At 38.7% G+C, this 19,063-nt stretch overlaps 1 protein-coding gene across 2 annotated transcripts; it reads right to left on the minus strand.

Annotated features, from left to right (window-relative positions):
* Positions 1–11: 11 nt before the first annotated feature.
* Positions 12–17,812, minus strand: prmt8b (protein arginine methyltransferase 8b). 2 transcript variants are annotated; one of them, XM_061959866.2, is made up of 11 exons: positions 17,654–17,812; positions 12,655–13,031; positions 9,934–10,113; positions 9,453–9,608; positions 7,077–7,140; positions 5,407–5,549; positions 5,239–5,326; positions 5,058–5,173; positions 1,848–1,998; positions 348–469; positions 12–274 (listed from the first exon to the last, which is right to left on the minus strand). In XM_061959866.2, exons 2-11 carry the CDS (start codon positions 12,721–12,723, stop codon positions 191–193), a joined length of 1,173 nt encoding a protein of 390 aa, XP_061815850.1. In that variant the 5' UTR covers positions 12,724–13,031; positions 17,654–17,812; the 3' UTR covers positions 12–190. The 2 variants fall into 2 exon arrangements, with proteins under 2 accessions (XP_061815850.1, XP_061815849.1); XM_061959865.2 differs by having other exon boundaries at positions 9,934–10,146; positions 17,654–17,810.
* Positions 17,813–19,063: the final 1,251 nt, after the last annotated feature.

The following is a 19,063-nucleotide window of genomic DNA, read 5'->3' on the forward strand; positions in this document are numbered from 1 at the left end:
AAGTTACATTCATCCAAGAGTCCTTTGTGTTATTGCTGATACTGATGACATCACGTATAGGCTGGATCGGATGGCGTCCGGCATGATGCTCGCCCTTGCCGCAGGTCAGCTGCAGGTCAGCTCCGCGGGGGGTTTGGGGAAGGGGGTCGTCCGGCGTATTAGAGGGGCGTTTCGTGGGCCCGCTCAACCCTTAACGCATCTTATAGTCGTGGGAGATGGCGGCTTCACACAGCTGCCCCTTAAAGTCCAGCTCCAGGGTGAACTCCAGGTCACGCTGTGGACGTCCAAGCAAGAATAGAAACATTCAGCTGGTGCAAGAAGACACTTTTCAAGGTGGGTTTCTTTACCACATTCTTCTCGTTGGGCCTGATGGCGATGCTGCCGAATATCTCCTCGCCCTTCTTCACAGTCAGGTAGTCCTCCAAGTAGAACACCGTCTGTTTCCAGTGCGTGCTGGCAGCGTCTGGAGCTGAGAAGGGCAAAGCAGTCGGAAAGGAGGAGAGTATCTCCAGACGACGTGTGAACATGGAGGACATCGCCCAGATGTTAGCAGCGGTCATCCTCAGCCTCGGGCCCAACAGTTAAAGCCAAACATAGAACCTCCTCTACCGCACGTTATGTAAGTCTCAACGTGTCAGCATAAGCTTACGTAACAGCCAGTCATACGCCGCACTTCCTCTGCACGCCATGTTTGGTGCACTCACTATCCTCCTTTTGCCAATAAGTGTTTGCTACTTAAGCCACAACATTAGGTACACCTGCTACTAATCCACTTCAGTGTTTGTATCAAAACATGTCTTGCTAAAGAATCATTCTTCAATACATGAATTACATTCTTAGAGGCAAAAGACTTAATGGAGGCGTTTAACTTGACAACAATGAAGAAAAAAACATTTTTCCTGTTTTTTTGGGGGGGTTAAAAACAGCAAGTGCAGCAGCTTAAGGAAAATAAAGAAAAACAAACTTTCATGTTTTTCAGTTTGAAGAACACAGTTTTTAAAGTGTAAGGTGGAAGATGTCAAGAGAGGCACAGCAGCTCAAGAAAAATTATGACAAACATTTTTAGCTTTATATTATTGCAAATTATGAGGATGTCATGAGTGGTGTGGTAACTTGAAAAAATAAAAGTATTTTTCTTGAAAAAAAAAATTATTCGAAAAAATTTAGAAAAATATTTTTTTCTCAAAGACAGGACAGAAACCTGTAATAAGAAATTAAGAACATGTTTTCCTTTGACAAAAAAATTAATAGCATGAAGGTCTTTTTCTTACAAAACAATTTTTCTTGAGATAATCAAGAATGGAAAAAGAAAACATTCTTGAGAAAAATAATTTTTCCCACACAGAAAAACAGAGAAAAACTAATTATTTGAGGAGAAAAATCAAGAATAAAAGTTTTTGGGAGAAAAAAAAGATGAGAAAAATCAAAACTTTTTTTTATCATTTCAGAAAAAAATTAAGAAAAAAAAGTATTTTTTTCATTCAGAAACCAAAAAATATTTTCTTTCCGAAAAATCAAGAACATGTCCCAATTCTTTTTCCTTGCGAAAAATCGAGAATTAAAAAATTTCAGAAAAGTCAAGAACAAAAACATTATTTGCATTTGAGAAAAATCCCCCACAATTATTTTTTAATTCTTTAAAGAAAAATACTATATATATATTTTTTATTTTTTTTAGTGATGTTTTCTATAAAGAAAAACTAATCAGAAGTCAAGTCAAACATTGTTCTCAAGCTGCTGTGTCTCCCTTGAAGTCCTTCACCTCCCACCATTGTTCCCTAGCAACAAATGCTATGATATGCTGTGATGTCCACACTTGTCCAGTGTGGCGTGCAAGTGGGCCTCACCTGTGGAGAAGCCCGTCTTCTTGTGACACTTGGTGAACTCGATGGTGAAATAGGTGACAAGCGCGTGCACGTAGTCGTTACGCTGGATCTGCAGGCAGAACGCCGACGTGAAGGCGAGGTCATCTGGCTTCACCGTGTAGATGTCCACTTCCTGTCGTGTGTGTGTGTGGCAACAAAATCAAGTCAGCTTAGCTCTCATTTATTTTTAACACTCCCACCACACTTACAAATAGAGCGCAGGCACATGTGTGTATAATATCTTGCAGGATTATTATTCATGTGTGTGAGTGTGTGTGAAAGCCCACAGGTTGAATCACGGCTGGCTAACGAGCACCGCTCACACTACACATGCTGTGTGGGTGTGTTCAGGACCACACACACTGCATTAATATAGTCTTGTACCATCAATTCTGGTTTACTTTGGCAGGGGTCTCCAACCACTGGCACTGGTCTGTGGGCGGAGCTAAACCAAGCCACGAAAACCACTGTACTGTATTAGAGTACAGTATTAGAGTACCGTATTAGAGTGCCGTATTAGAGTGCCGTATTAGAGTACAGTATTAGAGTACAGTATTAGAGTGCTGTATTATAGTACAGTATTATAGTGCTGTATTAGAGTACAGTATTAGAGTGCCGTATTGGAGTACAGTATTCGAGTGCCGTATTATAGTACAGTATTATAGTGCTGTATTAGAGTGCCGTATTGGAGTACAGTATTTGAGTGCCGTATTATAGTACAGTATTATAGTGCTGTATTAGAGTACAGTATTAGAGTGCCGTATTAGAGTACCGTGTTAGAGTGCCATGTTAGAGTACAGTATTAGGGTGCCGTATTAGAGTGCCGTATTACGGTACAGTATTAGAGTGCCGTGTTAGAGTGCACTATTAGAGTACTGTGTTAGAGTACAGTATTAGAGTGCCATGTTAGAGTACAGTATTAGACTGCAGTATTAGAGTACAGTATCAGAGTACTGCGTTAGAGTACAGTATTACAGTACAGTATTCGACTGCCGTATTATAGTACAGTATTATAGTGCTGTATTAGAGTACAGTATTAGAGTGCCGTATTAGAGTACAGTATTAGACTGCAGTATTAGAGTACAGTATCAGAGTACAGTATTAGAGTGCCGTATTATAGTACAGTATTATAGTGCTGTATTAGAGTACAGTATTAGAGTGCCGTATTAGAGTACAGTATTAGACTGCAGTATTAGAGTACAGTATCAGAGTACTGCGTTAGAGTACAGTATTAGAGTACAGTATTGGAGTACAGTATTCGAGTGCCGTATTATAGTACAGTATTATAGTGCTGTATTAGAGTACAGTATTAGAGTGCCGTATTAGAGTGCCGTATTGGAGTGCCGTATTAGAGTACAGTATTAGAGTACAGTATTTGAGTGCCGTATTTGAGTTCCGTATTAGAGTATAGTATTAGACTGCAGTATTAGAGTACAGTATCAGAGTACTGCGTTAGAGTACAGTATTAGAGTGCCGTATTAGAGTACAGTATTCGAGTGCCGTATTATAGTACAGTATTATAGTGCTGTATTAGAGTACAGTATTAGAGTGCCGTATTGGAGTGCCGTATTGGAGTGCCGTATTAGAGTACAGTGTTTGAGTGCCGTATTTGAGTTCCGTATTAGAGTATAGTATTAGACTGCAGTATTAGAGTACAGTATCAGAGTACTGCGTTAGAGTACAGTATTAGAGTACAGTATTCGAGTGCCGTATTATAGTACAGTATTATAGTGCTGTATTAGAGTACAGTATTAGAGTGCCGTATTAGAGTACAGTATTAGAGTGCTGTATTATAGTACAGTATTATAGTGCTGTATTAGAGTACAGTATTAGAGTGCCGTATTGGAGTACAGTATTCGAGTGCCGTATTATAGTACAGTATTATAGTGCTGTATTAGAGTGCCGTATTGGAGTACAGTATTTGAGTGCCGTATTATAGTACAGTATTATAGTGCTGTATTAGAGTACAGTATTAGAGTGCCGTATTAGAGTACCGTGTTAGAGTGCCATGTTAGAGTACAGTATTAGGGTGCCGTATTAGAGTGCCGTATTACGGTACAGTATTAGAGTGCCGTGTTAGAGTGCACTATTAGAGTACTGTGTTAGAGTACAGTATTAGAGTGCCATGTTAGAGTACAGTATTAGACTGCAGTATTAGAGTACAGTATCAGAGTACTGCGTTAGAGTACAGTATTAGAGTGCCGTATTAGAGTACAGTATTACAGTACAGTATTCGACTGCCGTATTATAGTACAGTATTATAGTGCTGTATTAGAGTACAGTATTAGAGTGCCGTATTAGAGTACAGTATTAGACTGCAGTATTAGAGTACAGTATCAGAGTACTGCGTTAGAGTACAGTATTAGAGTGCCGTATTATAGTACAGTATTATAGTGCTGTATTAGAGTACAGTATTAGAGTGCCGTATTAGAGTACAGTATTAGACTGCAGTATTAGAGTACAGTATCAGAGTACTGCGTTAGAGTACAGTATTAGAGTACAGTATTGGAGTACAGTATTCGAGTGCCGTATTATAGTACAGTATTATAGTGCTGTGTTAGAGTACAGTATTAGAGTGCCGTATTAGAGTGCCGTATTGGAGTGCCGTATTAGAGTACAGTATTAGAGTACAGTATTTGAGTGCCGTATTTGAGTATAGTATTAGACTGCAGTATTAGAGTACAGTATCAGAGTACTGCGTTAGAGTACAGTATTAGAGTGCCGTATTAGAGTACAGTATTAGAGTACAGTATTCGAGTGCCGTATTATAGTACAGTATTATAGTGCTGTATTAGAGTACAGTATTATAGTGCCGTATTGGAGTGCCATATTAGAGTGCCGTATTAGAGTACAGTATTTGAGTGCCGTATTAGAGTACAGTATTCGAGTGCCATATTATAGTACAGTATTATAGTGCTGTATTAGAGTACAGTATTAGAGTGCAGTATTAGAGTACAATATTAGAGTGCCGTATTACAGTACCGTGTTAGAGTGCACTATTAGAGTACTGTGTTAGAGTACAGTATTAGAGTGCAGTATTTGAGTACAGTATCAGAGTTCTTTGTTAGAGTACAGTATTAGAGTGCCGTGTTAGAGTACAGTATTAGACTGCAGTATTAGAGTACAGTATCAGAGTACTGTGTTCGAGTACAGTATTAGAGTGCAGTATTAGAGTACAGTATGTGTGCGTACCTTAAGCAGACAGGTGTTGGTGAGCACCTGCTTGGGGTCCACCACGTCCACCAAAGGCTCCTTGATGGCCACATTGCGAATGCAGCTCATATCAAAGCCGTACACGTTCTCCCACCCTGTACACACAAACACCTAAAGTACTGTTTGCATTTTTGAAAGTGGTTTAAGCAGAATAACTCACAGTGGATCTTGAAGTCTTTGTACTGCCTGTCCTCTATGGCCACCACATAAAGAGCAGCACGGTCAGGAAACATCAGACCTCCAGGTTTCTGAGAACAACCAGAGCGTCAGCACTCTCGAGCTCAAAGGTCGCCAGCACCGCACCCGCCCCCCCTTTGGCGTACCGTACCAGCCACTTGTCCCTGGCGAAGATGACGGTGTTGAGCATGGACTCATAGAAGAGGCAGTAGCCCATCCACTCGGAGATGATGATGTCCACCTTCTCCACGGGGAGCTCCACCTCCTCCACCTTGCCTTTGAAGATGGTGATGACTGCATGCGGGGAAAAGACACTAAGCTGCAGGTGACAAATTCCGCTGGGAATCAAAAAATGATCTCACAAATGTGTTGTTGGTTGACATTTGTCTCGTGTTACAGGACAATTCCAGCTTCTTTTGGACCATCTTTGGACATCTGTGGGCTTATTTTGCTGGTAAGTAAATTACACAATGTATTTGTAATATTTACTAATTATTGATGAGTAGCCGCAACACATTCAAGGTGAGTAACTTTGCCTGGCTCTTCCACAATATTAGACTAGACTTAGACTTAGACTTCCTTTTATTGTCATTCAAATTTGAACTTTACAGTAGAGATAAAAACGAAATTTTGTTGCATTAGCTCGTTGTAGTGCAAGATATTCCAACAACTTTCAATATTTTTTATTCATCCTATACTCATGAACTGTTGTTACTTGAACAATGTTGAAGTTAAAAGAATACAAATATTTGGTTTTATTTTTTCATGTTATTTTTAATTTAGTTTGATTTAATTAATTGAATTTATCAACCAAATTCGGGTCATTTCTAATATTTTATACCTGCACAGTAAACCCTTATTTATCGCTGTTACTGTAATAGGCCTGATTGTGGCAAATTAATGTTTCTTCTTTTCTTTTTTGTAACTTATTCATTATTAAAATTAAATAGTTGAAAAATGTTTATTGTTTTTTTTACTTGAACATAGTTCAAGTTTAAAGCAAGAAAATTAATATATTTTTAATTTTATTTATTTATTTGACTTTATTTAATTTATTGACCAATATTTAATATTTTTTCGACTTGTAGAGTAAACCCTCATTTATCGCTGTTTATTGGTTCCGGGCCTGACCGTCGTAAATGAATTAATTTAAATTTAATGTTTTCATAGCTAGAGCATAAACACATGAATTAACACCCATGTAGTCACATTTACACTCCTTTAATCCAATATAGTAACGCTGCCTAAGGCTCAGCCAATCAGTGGCCACGATACTGGGCAGTGCGCTGTGATTGTTTTGGTTTCATCTAGTGGCCCATACTTGTGTAGTATTGATATTTGTACTTCTTTCAGACATTTTAATGTTCGAAAGGGCTTAATTTAAGCCAAAAATATGTATAAATTGCTTTAAAGAAGGAAAGAAATTCCGCAAAAGAGTGAGGCCGCAAACTTTGAAGCGCGATATTTGTTTTACCACTTACAGCCACCAGGGGCACTGTTTGCACAGTAGCAGTGTATTACTATGATATCTTATACAATCTAGTCTTCATTCATCACATTCTGAGGCAATTTGCGTTCTCTACATTTGTGCAGCTTGTGCCAAATCAAACAATAATTGCTCCCGAGGGTCAAAACTTGATTTGTAAAATACTCATCTTCCATCTGTGAAGACAGCAGGTGTCAGCATCACAACCGATGGCGAGTGACTTGATGTCTTTTTGACATAATAAGATGAATTCCCCCTCAAAGCTGTGACTCACATTGCCGGGGTGTTGACAGTAATGTTGCAAATATGCAAATGTTTATTAGCACATTGCTTACCATTGTGAAGGTGGTTGGACTTGATGATCTTCTCGGAATATTCCGATATGCTGGAACATTCGATCTGCGGGCACAGGGAAGAAAAGCACTTATGTTATGAATGATTGATTAAATATTGAAATAAATAAATAATTACACATACTTTTACAATACAACTAATGGATGGCACGTTTCATAACACATTTATGTATTACAATCAAATTATAATTTAATAAATACACATTTAAGCAATTATTTAAAGATTTATTTCATTGACCCTCCATATTTAGACGGTATAATGTTATTGGTCATTTTATTGCATCATTTTACAGCAGGAATCTACTTTTTTAATACATTTTACCATCAATTTTTTTTTAAACCGAAATTTCCTATTTCATGATCACTGCATATTTCTTAGGCGCTGAGTGCTTGCCATGCGTGTGTATCAGGAATTGTTTTTGTTTCTTAGTGACTGTTGGTTTTTGTGTGCGTGCTTCACTTTGTGCTTTAAACTGCATCGCTGTGTAGTTATTTACAACGACAATAAAGGACTCTAATCTGTATAGTGGACAAAAGTAATAGGTCAGAATTGCCCTTAAAGGAAGTGAAAAGTACGACTTTCTACAAGCTTTTATATAGTTTAGTTTAGTTTTTGTTTGAAGGGACAGTGCACAGAAACATTAAGCTCAAAGACAGATATGTTCTGCACCAGATTATAGCTAAATAGCTCATTTCCAGCTGCAGTCCCTGGCTACCTAAATTAAAGAGATACAAAAAACATGCAATAAAATTATACTATAGTGTGTATCAAATTAAGAAATGCCATTTCATTGACACATACTTATACATTACAACCACACCTCATTTACATCATCACACATAGACAATACATGCTCTTTTTCACATCTGTCAAAAAACAAAAAAACATGATTTTAACAGACACACCTCACAGCTTACAACAAAATTTTCTCATGCATAAATATAATACACATTAAGTTGACATGTCAATCATAGTGCCAACCTCAGTGACCGTGTGAGCAACTTTGATTGCTCCAAAGCCACTTTTTAAGTTCAAGTGTGAATGAAGAGTCATCTGTTATATGAGGTCAGAGATCAACCCTTTTAGCTCACAATCTCATTAACCCTAATAAACGGATCAAATTCAAGAACTTGTTGTCCACATTGTTTATCGGCTAGGGACGGGTATTGTTTCGATTTTAACTGATACCAGTACCAAATTGTAACTTTTAAAACCAGGAGTGTCCAAAGTTGCGACCCGCAGCTCGAGTTTTGTTAGCACTCAGCATATTGTCCAAATAAAATCAAAGAAAAAACACCGTAAGAAAAAAAGAGCAAAAAGATGTAATTTAATGAGAAAAAGCAGAAAGTTTGATATTAATAACCAATAATAATAATGCGCTTTGTCACCTATAACACAAAATGTTGTCTTTAAATATATATAATACATGTTTTTAGCATTTTTTTCTAAAAAAAATAAAGAAATATCTAAATGGCCCCCACATGTTTTAACTTTTTAGTCTGCAGCAGTTGATGAATAAAGTTTGGACGCCCCTGATCTAAACGGATGGCGGTGCTTAAGTGCAGCCCAAATCGGTGCTTAAAAAAATAGAAAACATGCAAATTTTTATAAAACCAACCAAAAAAACCCTTAGCCTTTTTATTTTCAGACAATTCCGGGACATTCAAGTTGAAGAAGCTAGTAATTGAAATACCTAAAGTATATAAACTAAAGGATGTTTTAAGTACAAATGTTTTTGTTTTTTTTCAAAATTCCGGTGACTGATTTGGTCTATGGTCATGGATTTTACAGCGCATTGCTTTAAATAAAAAAATATAATAATGGTCCCACCGTTATTGTTGCATTAGGGACGGGGTGGCGCGGTTGGGAGAGTGGCCGTGCCAGCAACCTGAGGGTTCCTGGTTCAATCCCCACCTTCTACCAACCTCGTCACGTCTGTTGTGTCCTTGAGCAAGACACTTCACCCTTGCTCCTGATGGGTCGTGGTTAGGGCCTTGCATGGCAGCTTCCGCCATCAGTGTGTGAATGAGTGTGTGAATGTGGAAATAGTGTCAAAGCGCTTTGAGTACCTTGAAGGTAGAAAAGCGCTATAAAAGTATAACTCATTTACCATTAATACTGGCAACTGAGCTGCCAGTTTGTTTGTTTTTTAACGTAAAATCGACTGACTTTTTTTTTTTCATAGTACATTACTTACAATATGTGACTTAAACAAGCACTTGTTGCAGGTTGCTGAGTCGGCATTCATTTAGCACCAACTTACGCACTGAAAACGTATTTTTGGTTTGTGGTTACTACCGTTTACACCGAGGCCTTTATGAACCGGGTTTTAGTACCCATCCCTGGCCTTGACTCACCCCGTAGACGTGTTTGGCGCCGGCGTTGGCGGCAAACATGCACAAAATCCCCGTCCCGCTGCCGACGTCCAACACGATCTTGTCCTTGAACACGTGCTTGTTGTGATACATGGCGTTGCGGTAGGTGAGCGTGCGCACCTCGTCCTTCAGCATCTCCTGGATGAATCAGACAGGAAATTGACATGTTTTTTAATGTGGGTCAAAAGACTCCGTCAGCGTCTTGAAATAGACGGGAGCGTATATCGCAAATCCCCAGGGAGAAACCTGATATCTTCCTCGCTACTTCCCCCAGCTCTAATCAGGGGTGCTCTCTTTGTGCAAAAGGCCTTCTTTATCTAACTGCTAAATTTGGACGCCGCTGGGAGAACGAAAGACGCCCTCATTTATTTCTAACATGCACCTTGTTTTCAGCCAATGTCATTAACCAGCTAGTTGTGTGTGGAAATTGACCTGTGGATTTACTGCAGGGGTTTGAGTTTACCTCATGGATGCCAAAGTGGGCGTAGGAGTCAAAGTAGTAATCCCGTGACGTCATCTCCTCGGGACTCATCAGCTTGGCACCCTTGCTGCGAGTGGACGAGGCGGACAGGGCGCTGACGCGGTGCGCGTGGTGGGCGTTGTTGCTAGGCACTGGTTTGGACAGAGGGGGCGGCTGGGGAGACTGGGAGAAATGGGAAGTGACGGCCTGGTGCCGCTAGTGAGGGGAGGAGTCGTCAAAGGAAATCATTTTGTTAGTGAACACCTGCTCCATGCTGCCATCTTTGTTACAGTCAAGTGATGTGTTTGAAGAATAGCCCTCTGGCTCAATTGGGGCCCGAAGCAGACACCCTTCATTTACAAATTATTTTTTAACCTTTTTTTATGAATGTGAAATGATTTTACTACTTCTTAAAATAACTAACTTTGATAGATTCTGATGGATGTTTTGTACTAGAACAATATTGTGGAAAATAAATTGTTCAATAAATAATTATTCTACAGCAAAATCACTAAAAACATAACCAAAAAATAAATTTGCAAACCTTGACACAATTCTGACTGGGGATTGTCAAACTGTGGTGTATGCGGGTTCCATCTAATGGTAAGCCAAAGAATCACTTGATTAAAGTACAGTTTTTGTTTTGTTTTGTCTATACTCAAACACAGTGTTACTGTTCAAACTGTTTGTAATGTTACAATGGCCAAAAATATGATATACTGTATACTTGTTAACTAAAACCCTCTGCCTTGTTTTAATGAATACTTGGGCCTACTACGTTACGGTGTTTTGCTGTTGGTCATTATGGTGGTACTTGGAGAGACAAGTGTTTTCTAAGGTGGTACTCAGGGGGGGGGGGGGGGGGGGGGGGCGTTTTTGAGAACCACTGCTGCAATGTATGCCTTACTAAAAGGGCAGCCCCTCACATAAACGCATGTAAAACGCTAATTAATGAATATAACAGGGCGTTTCACATGAAATTGTACCGCAATATAGTTCCTAGCCCTTTCCTCCTCAGTCCCTGATGAGTTGTACATGACAAATTGCCCTCGTAATTGTCACCCTTTTTCGTGCCGTGCAGCAATATGCTCTGGGTTTGAAAGGCAGACATGTGGGACTCAATCCCCGGCGTTAACTGTGTCAAGAAGAATTGCTGTTTTTTGTTTTAATTAGGGGTGTCCCAATCTGATAAAATATTATCGGATATAGCCTGACTTCATCAAAAAGACAAGTATGGCTTATATGTGCTTGCATGTAAAATGTGAGATATAAAGTGCGATACAAGCAGTCCTGCAGCGTGTTTACTTGTGCAAAGCTGGACAGCCAGTTAACATCTAAATGTCCTCCAATAAACACACTTGGTTGGTCTTTTCTTCTATTTTAGTCAAGTCATTTACAAAAGGTAAACATGGTAGGCTATGGGCTACTAAGAGCGAGCAGCTACACAACAGCTAAGCACACAAGCTAGACACACTGTACGTAATAAGTGTCTTTCATTGAACAATATTGCCGTCTAAAACAGCACATTAGTCAATATAAACAAATATAAAATAATTATAGATGCATATTACTTACAAAGTCTCCAAGGCAGAACTGTATCAGAACGTATCCAGTACCAAACGTGTCTGCATCATTCAACTTACTGCGTCATGAGCGTGATTTCATGAATTATTGTGCCCAAAAAAACAATTGTCACTCCACTTCAACTTAAAGACAACGTACGTCCATTCCAAATAGTTGATAATAAATAGGTGTTCTTCATGTCTACCATTGTTCTGTTTGACTAATTTCACTTGCTCAAACCTTTTTTAACATTCCACACTGCAAAATAATACAGGTATGATTCCTGATGATATCCTATCGACTTTATATCGGTATCCGCTAATACTCAAGGCTCTAATATCGGTATGCTATCAAAAGTGAATTGATACATCATGACACCCCTAAGTTTAATGACATAAAAATTGTTATTTTGTACACAAAACAATGTAATTATTGAACAATGTATTTTCCAATAATTTGTTTTAGTCCAAAACAAGCATCAAATTACATCCAAGTTTGAGGTTCACACATATTAAAAAAAAAAAAAAAATGTAATGGGGAAATTCAAATTCTGCTGAGGGCCCCAATTTGGCAAAGGGCGGCCCTGCACAAGCACAGCCACGCCTGCGCTATATTGTCTTCAAAAACAAGAAACAGATGAAGAAAAAATATGCTTTTCGGCTCCACTATTTTGCAGCACAAGGGTCAAAATATTAGAAACAGCTCTCAACCTCTTCTTGTTATGGATGATTGGATAACAATCCCGCAGGTGTACCTAACATGTGTACTTTCACACTATAGTCAAACAGGTGCTGGCATTTTTTTGGAGGCGGTTTTAGACATTCTCTTCAACTTTCTAATTTTTAGTCGCTGCTCATTCCAAATGAATGGAAGCCTGGTCACGTGACTACTAGTCAACCCCCCCACTTATAATGAATAGTTTGCGTTTGCTTGGCTGGCTAATAATAGGCGAAAGTAAGTGTGTTAAAAGGGCGCTCGGTTGGGTTTCAGCACCAAGGACAGCGGAAGTGTCCTTTGGCAGGAGAACAAGACGCGACATTTACATCGTGAAATGGAGCCAAATCGTGCGCTTTTTTTGTTGATTGCAGCAGTTTTTGCTGCGTGGAATTAATGCTGCAAAACAATAGATGATAATGACAAGACACCCTTTCAAGGTCCTACCTCGGAACCGTCCGCCTCCGCCATCTTCCGCCGGAGCAGCAAACACCGTGACGAATGACCGAGTCCCATGAGAGGCGGCGAGATTCCCGCACCAACTCAGTGCAACTGTGCGGGATTTGATTGCAGTCCTGTGAGCCGCTCACGGCTTCCTTCGATTGGACACACCCGCGGAAAATGCACGTCCTCAAAAAAGTTAATGTGCAATGCAGGTGGGAGGTCGCAGGTTCGAGCCCCTCTTCCGCCGTGCACATTTGAAAGGCGACACGAAGCGCTTTAAAGTCCACATGAGGAGACACTTGCGTGATCGTGAGGGCTCCCACGAACTTTGGAGAGCGTGTGCGCGCACCTCTCTCTCTTTAGTTGAGGGGCGTTCAAATCTGTGGGAATAAATCTGCAGTTTAAACATCCATTGTCACAATCCAATTGGATTCCATACAAAAGCTCTATAGAAAATTATAGTATTACAAAGCTATTTGCTATTAATAGTACTGCCATTTCAGGTTCCAATTCAATCCATTTTCTACCGCTTGTCCCTTTTGAGGTCGCGGGGGTGCTGGAGCCTATCTCAGCTGCATTCAGGCGGAAGGCGAGGTACACCCTGGATAAGTCGCCACTTCATCGCAGGGCCAACACAGATAGACAGACAACATTCACACCAATTTAGTCTTGCCAATCAACCTATCCCCAGGTGCATGCCTTTGGAGGTGGGAGGAAGCCGGAGTACCCAGAGGGAACCCACGCAGTCACGGGGAGAACATGCAAACTCCACACAGAAAGACCCCGAGCCTGGGGATAGAACCCAGGACCTTCATATTGTGAGGCACATGCACTAACCCCCGTTTCACCGTGCTGCTCCCATTTTAGGTTAATTTGTCCAAATATTGTAGATGAGGGTGTCAAAATATAAAAAAAGCAGTTGGCCGAATGATGCTGTGTGTCTCTAAAAAACAATAACTATCCCATTGTTGTTAATTAAAGTAGTCATTATTATATTTGGAAAAGTAGATTTTTGGATGCGCTTACATTGGCTCTCATTGGATTGGATTTGTTCCTTACTTTAATTTCTCACAAGTCACACCCATCCAGCTGTCTCACTGAATAGATCTGCAGTTGGAACGTCCACTGTCACGGTATTAGTGCACCATTAAACCAGATTCAATACAAGATGTCCATTGAAAATCACAGAATTTTTAAACTTGTTGCTATTGTGGTTGTACTGTCGTTTAACTTAATATAGTTATCAAACAAAGCTTGCCGAATGATGCAGTGCATGTGTGCAAAAAAAACCCCCAAAACAAACAATAACTAGTCCACTGTTGTCATTTGAAAGGGATTATTATTATATTTTGAAATGTTGGTTTTAGGTTTTAACTCTTGCATTTGGCTCTCATTGAATTGAAACAGTCCCATACTTTAATTTGAACTCCTATAGTTTGCACCCGCTGTCTCAACAGGCGTTCAAATCTGTAGGAGTAAATCTGCAGTTTAAACATCCACAGTCACAGTATTAAATTCAGCATTAAACAGGATTCATTACACAAGCGCCATAGAAAAGCACATAATTAAAAATTTGTTCGTTATTGTAATTGAACTGTCATTTTGGGTTATCCATATTACATATGATTTTGTCAAAATATATATTTTTTAAAAACACTCGCTAAATGATGCAGTGTAGCTCAAAAAACTACAATGACTAACACATGTTATTAATTAAAAGTGGTCATTATTATATTTGAAAAATCTGATTTTTGGATAAGTTTGCATTGACTCTCATTCGATTGGATTTGTTCCTTATTTTCGTTCTAATGATGGTGGAACAGGGGTCAGTGCATGTGCCGGGCTCGGGGTCTTTTGGTGTGGAGTCTGCCTGTTCTCCCCGTGACTGCGTGGGTTCCCTCCGGGTACTCCGGCTTTACTCCCACCTCCAAAGACATGCACCTGGGGATAGGTTGATTGGCAACACTAAATTGACCCTAGTGAGTGAATGTGAGTGTGAATGTTGTCTGTCTATCTGTGTTGACCCTGTGATGAGGTGACGACTTGTCCAGGGTGTACCCCGCCTAACGTGTACCCCGTATGCAGCTGAGATAGGTTCCAGCACCCCCCGCGACCCCAAAAAGGTAGAAAATGGATGAATGGATGGACTTTGCACCCATCCAGCTGTCTCACCGAATAAATCTGCAGTGCACTGTCAGTGTTAGATGCACCATTAAATGGGATTCAATACAACATTTCCATTGAAAAACACGCAATTTTACTTGTCTTTGTCATTGTGGTTTTATATATTGTCGTTTTACAGTAACTCATCCAAATATTGTACTTGAGGGGTCAAAATATAAAAAACTTGCCAAATAATGCAGTGCAGGTCTGCAAAAAAACAATAACTAACACACCGTTGTTAATTAAAAGTGATCATTATAATATTTGGAAGATCATATTTTTGGATACAACTCTGACATTGGTTCTCATTGAATTGGAATAGTCCCTTACTATACAGTATTTCTGTAACTCCTGTAGTCTCAACAGGTTCAAATCTGTAGGAGTACATCTGCAGTTTAAATATCCACTGTCACAGTATTAGCAGCACCATTAAAAAGGGTTCATTACACAAGCTCCATCCCAGCTGGCACAAGGCATTGATACAACGTTGATTATACATACATGTCCTTTAAAACTGACTTTGAAACATTGCAAAATAGTTGTATTTGAAAATTGAGACAACATTGATGTACAACGTTGGCTCCATGTCGTTTTTTGTTGGGAATTGACCAAATTTCAATGGTCAAATCAACGTCACAACCTGACATTGAATAAACGTCGTCAACAGGCATGTTGTTTCAACGTTGTATTTGTGTTGTAAAATATTCGTATGAAAATGACCAAATTTCAATGGTCAAATCAATGTCAGAACATTGATTAAACGTTGTCAAAAGGCATGTTCAACGTTGTTTTAATGTCTTGTGCCTGCTGGGATAGAAAACACATAATTAAAATGTTTGTTATTGTAATTGTTCTGTCATTTTGGGTTATCTTACACATGATTTAGTCAAAAATATCTTAAACGCTCGCCGAATGATGCAGTGTAGCTCAACAAACTCCAATAACCAACACACTGTTGTGATTACAAAGTGGTCACTATTATATTTTGAAAAGCAGATTTTTGGATACAAAGCTTGCATCGGCTCTCATTGGATTGGAATTGTCCTTACTGTGTTTTTAACTCGTTTGCCCGACTTTGCACCCACCCAGCTTTCTCAACTGGCAATTTAAATCTGTAGGAAAAATATACACCGCCACAATATTACATGCAAACATATAATAGGATAAATACAATACAAAAGCTCTATAGAAAAATATAACATTTTGAATCTGTGTTATTGTGGTTGTTCTGTCATTATAGGTTAACTTATTTGAATATTGTACATGAGGGGGTCAAAATATATAAAAGCAGCTTGCCGAATAATGCAGTGCAGCACTACAAAAAGCAATAACTGTTCTTAATTGAAAGCAATCATTGTTATATTTGAAAAATCAGATTTTTGGATACAACTATTGCATTGGCTGTATTTGGATTGGATTCATTCATTACGTTCACTCCAAGCTGTTTCATGACTTTGCGCCCACCCAGCTGTCTCAGCAGGCGCTCAAATCTGTAGGAATAAATCTGCAATTTAAACATTCACCGCCACAATATTCGGTGTGCCGTCCAATGCAAATCTCCATTAATGAAAAAAAATATATATATATATATTAAGTTTGATATTGTTGTTCCCCTGTGGTTTTTGTTACTTTATCCTTTATCGAGCTCCAGTGAATGACAGGATGAAAATATTAGTAACAGCTGTCAAACTGACACGATGCAGATCTGCAAACTGCAATAAAACACACATTTTTGTTATTTGAAAGTGCACATTATTACATTGGTAAAACAGATTTTTGGATACTACACTTGCATTGGATTTCATTGAAGTGGATTTATACATTGCAATAATTCGAACCCTTTCTCCAGTACTTTGCACCCACCAAGCTGTCTCAACAGGCGAGACAGGCGCGCGTCCAACTGAGCAGATGTCAAAACTTGGCTACCTTAATGTGAATTTTAATGACACAATTTTACGTCTCTATGTTATATTTTGCACTATTTGTGCTATCGTCGTTGCCTCTCTCCCAATGGGAGCGCCAAGTAAGGCCCAAGGCATGAGAGCAGACAGCAGAACGAGCATAAAAATGAGCTGGCAGTGGAAGAGACCACATTTTCCTATTTTCCTTCTAGATATGCAATTATGAGAAAATAGAAACCAGATGAATACACGGAATGGTAGTTATTTGTTTTGTGTTGTGTTTGGACATAAATTTGTTGGCATCCTCTCACAATTATTGTTCTTTTAGTAATCACAAACAGGCGACCAATAAATCGGATGAGTAATTTCATAGACTGGTTACAAAATGCAATTGATAGTCTCTCTGGTGTATTTGCAGTCTTTTACTTTTCTTCTCTTTATCTGAGTGTTTTTTTTCCTGCACTAGAGGTTGTGAAATGCTAAATGGACAATGTAGTTTCCTTGTCGCCAGGGTTGTGTTGCAAAAGGCAAAGAGGAATTCATTCTGTCAAGCAGCTTTGTTGACTTCTGTCACCCCATTTGGACCCTATCCACATATTCACAATGTGACGCTTTCACCGGCTGTCAGAAATGTGAACGACATGTAGTTAATGCCAGGTTTCACGTTGTAGACTTATACATTTGAAGCACTCTATACCTTCACTAAGCTTTTTTTTACACTTTTCAAACCGTTAATTTGTGTTAAATAAACTTAATATCGTTCTATGGCAAGTGAAATTACGCTGATTTTTTAAATTACGAGCTGTACTAAAAGGCATCACAAACCCCTGTCGGACAGCCCGCTAGCAACGAGCCACTTGACTGCTTAGGTGGTCCGCCCCCCTGCTCATATCCCATCATTAAAACGGTTAAAAAGGATTATCTAATCCCCCATTTACCTTGTTCGGGTAAGTATGTTTTCAGCGACGACACGAAATGTTGTTTTGTCAAGCTAACTATCAGGATATTTGCTTTAACTTTTGTGATGCGCATCAGTGACGCAGGTGGAGCGGATCATGTTTGGATCAATATGGACGCTTTGCTAACAACACAACTGTCGAATATAAACATTATAAGAAGAAACGGACGTGTTTCCTGTAAGTTTTCGTTAATTTTAACTACTGCATTTTTTAAAGCTTTCAGTTGTAGAATACGATAACACTTGTTGGTATTAGCCAAAACATCCGCGTGATTAGTTAGCTGCGTGACTACGTCATACTATTTTACGTGTAAAAATACTACATTACGTCATCGTTTTTTTTTACGTTCGTGTATGGTTTTTTCAGTTTTACGTCAAAGGGCTAATTTACGTCAATTAGTAACTTTCAGAAAATGCAAGTTCACGAAGTTCAAATGATAGTTTTACTACAGGCCACTTATTGAGATAATTATAATGTCAAAATCCACCTTTTTATTAAACTGACTTTTCATCATATATGCTTTTATTTTATTAAATGCCTAGTTGTTTTCCGTTTAGAAGGAAATAACTGATATTTTATGGATTGTATTGCTTTTTGTACCGTTTTAATATTTTTACTTAAAATTGCTTAGGTTAAAGTGTCTGAGATTTTAGAAAAGCACTTCAAAATAAATGTAATGTAATCAATAAACAGTAGCATGTACTAGCAAAATAATCAGCCTATGTCCAGGGGCAAAGTTGTTAATTGTGTAATAACTCAATTGTTTACTTGCATGTTTGCACTTAAAGATAATGTTTGCAACTTGCTCAGAGTTGCTTTTTTCCAACCAAAAATATAAGTAAAACACCACTAGTTAAGTTACAGGGCTGTAAAACGATTAATTCTGACTTCAGGGGTGTCGATTCGTTTCAAAATCGATTCTCAATTCAAACTGATTCTTGCAACCTATTATTCGGTGTAATATTAATATTAAAACATTTTCAAAATAAATAAAAAAGACTATTTCTGTTTGCATGAAGATTGCCTAAACATCTTTAAAAAAATGTATTCTGATAAAAAAAATATATTGTGTAGTTTTAATTTTTTTAATTGATTTTTGAAAATTATGAATCAATTTCGAATCACCCCTACTAGCTTATTTTACCATTAGTGGTTTACCAGAACATGTCTATATTCTTCACAATAACAACTTTTTAAAAATAAAATCGCTCGTCGGCCTGAGGACTTTGATTGGCGTTCAGGCTTGTCATTCACTGTTGTCTTCTTGTTGTTATAATGACTATACACATATTCAATAATAGCTAATAATGGCTATCCAAAATGCTATCGTTAGCTAACAGCACAAAGATAATGTATGTGCACTTGTTACGTTCGAGCGTAGTAAGAGGG

This window comes from Nerophis lumbriciformis, linkage group LG05 (genome assembly GCF_033978685.3).
Source record: "Nerophis lumbriciformis linkage group LG05, RoL_Nlum_v2.1, whole genome shotgun sequence".
Classification (NCBI taxonomy): domain Eukaryota; kingdom Metazoa; phylum Chordata; class Actinopteri; order Syngnathiformes; family Syngnathidae; genus Nerophis; species Nerophis lumbriciformis.

What these genes read in the sequence shown, in the direction of transcription:
- prmt8b (XM_061959865.2), bottom strand. Translation starts at nt 12,723, where the DNA reads ATGGGACTCGGTCATTCGTCACGGTGTTTGCTGCTCCGGCGGAAGATG. An exon ending in GCGCCAAACACGTCTACGGG is followed by an intron (nt 7,141 to 9,452) that starts GTGAGTCAAGGC and finishes CTGTGCCCGCAG; the next exon opens with ATCGAATGTTCCAGCATATC. An exon ending in TCGCCAGGGACAAGTGGCTG is followed by an intron (nt 5,327 to 5,406) that starts GTACGGTACGCC and finishes GGTTGTTCTCAG; the next exon opens with AAACCTGGAGGTCTGATGTT.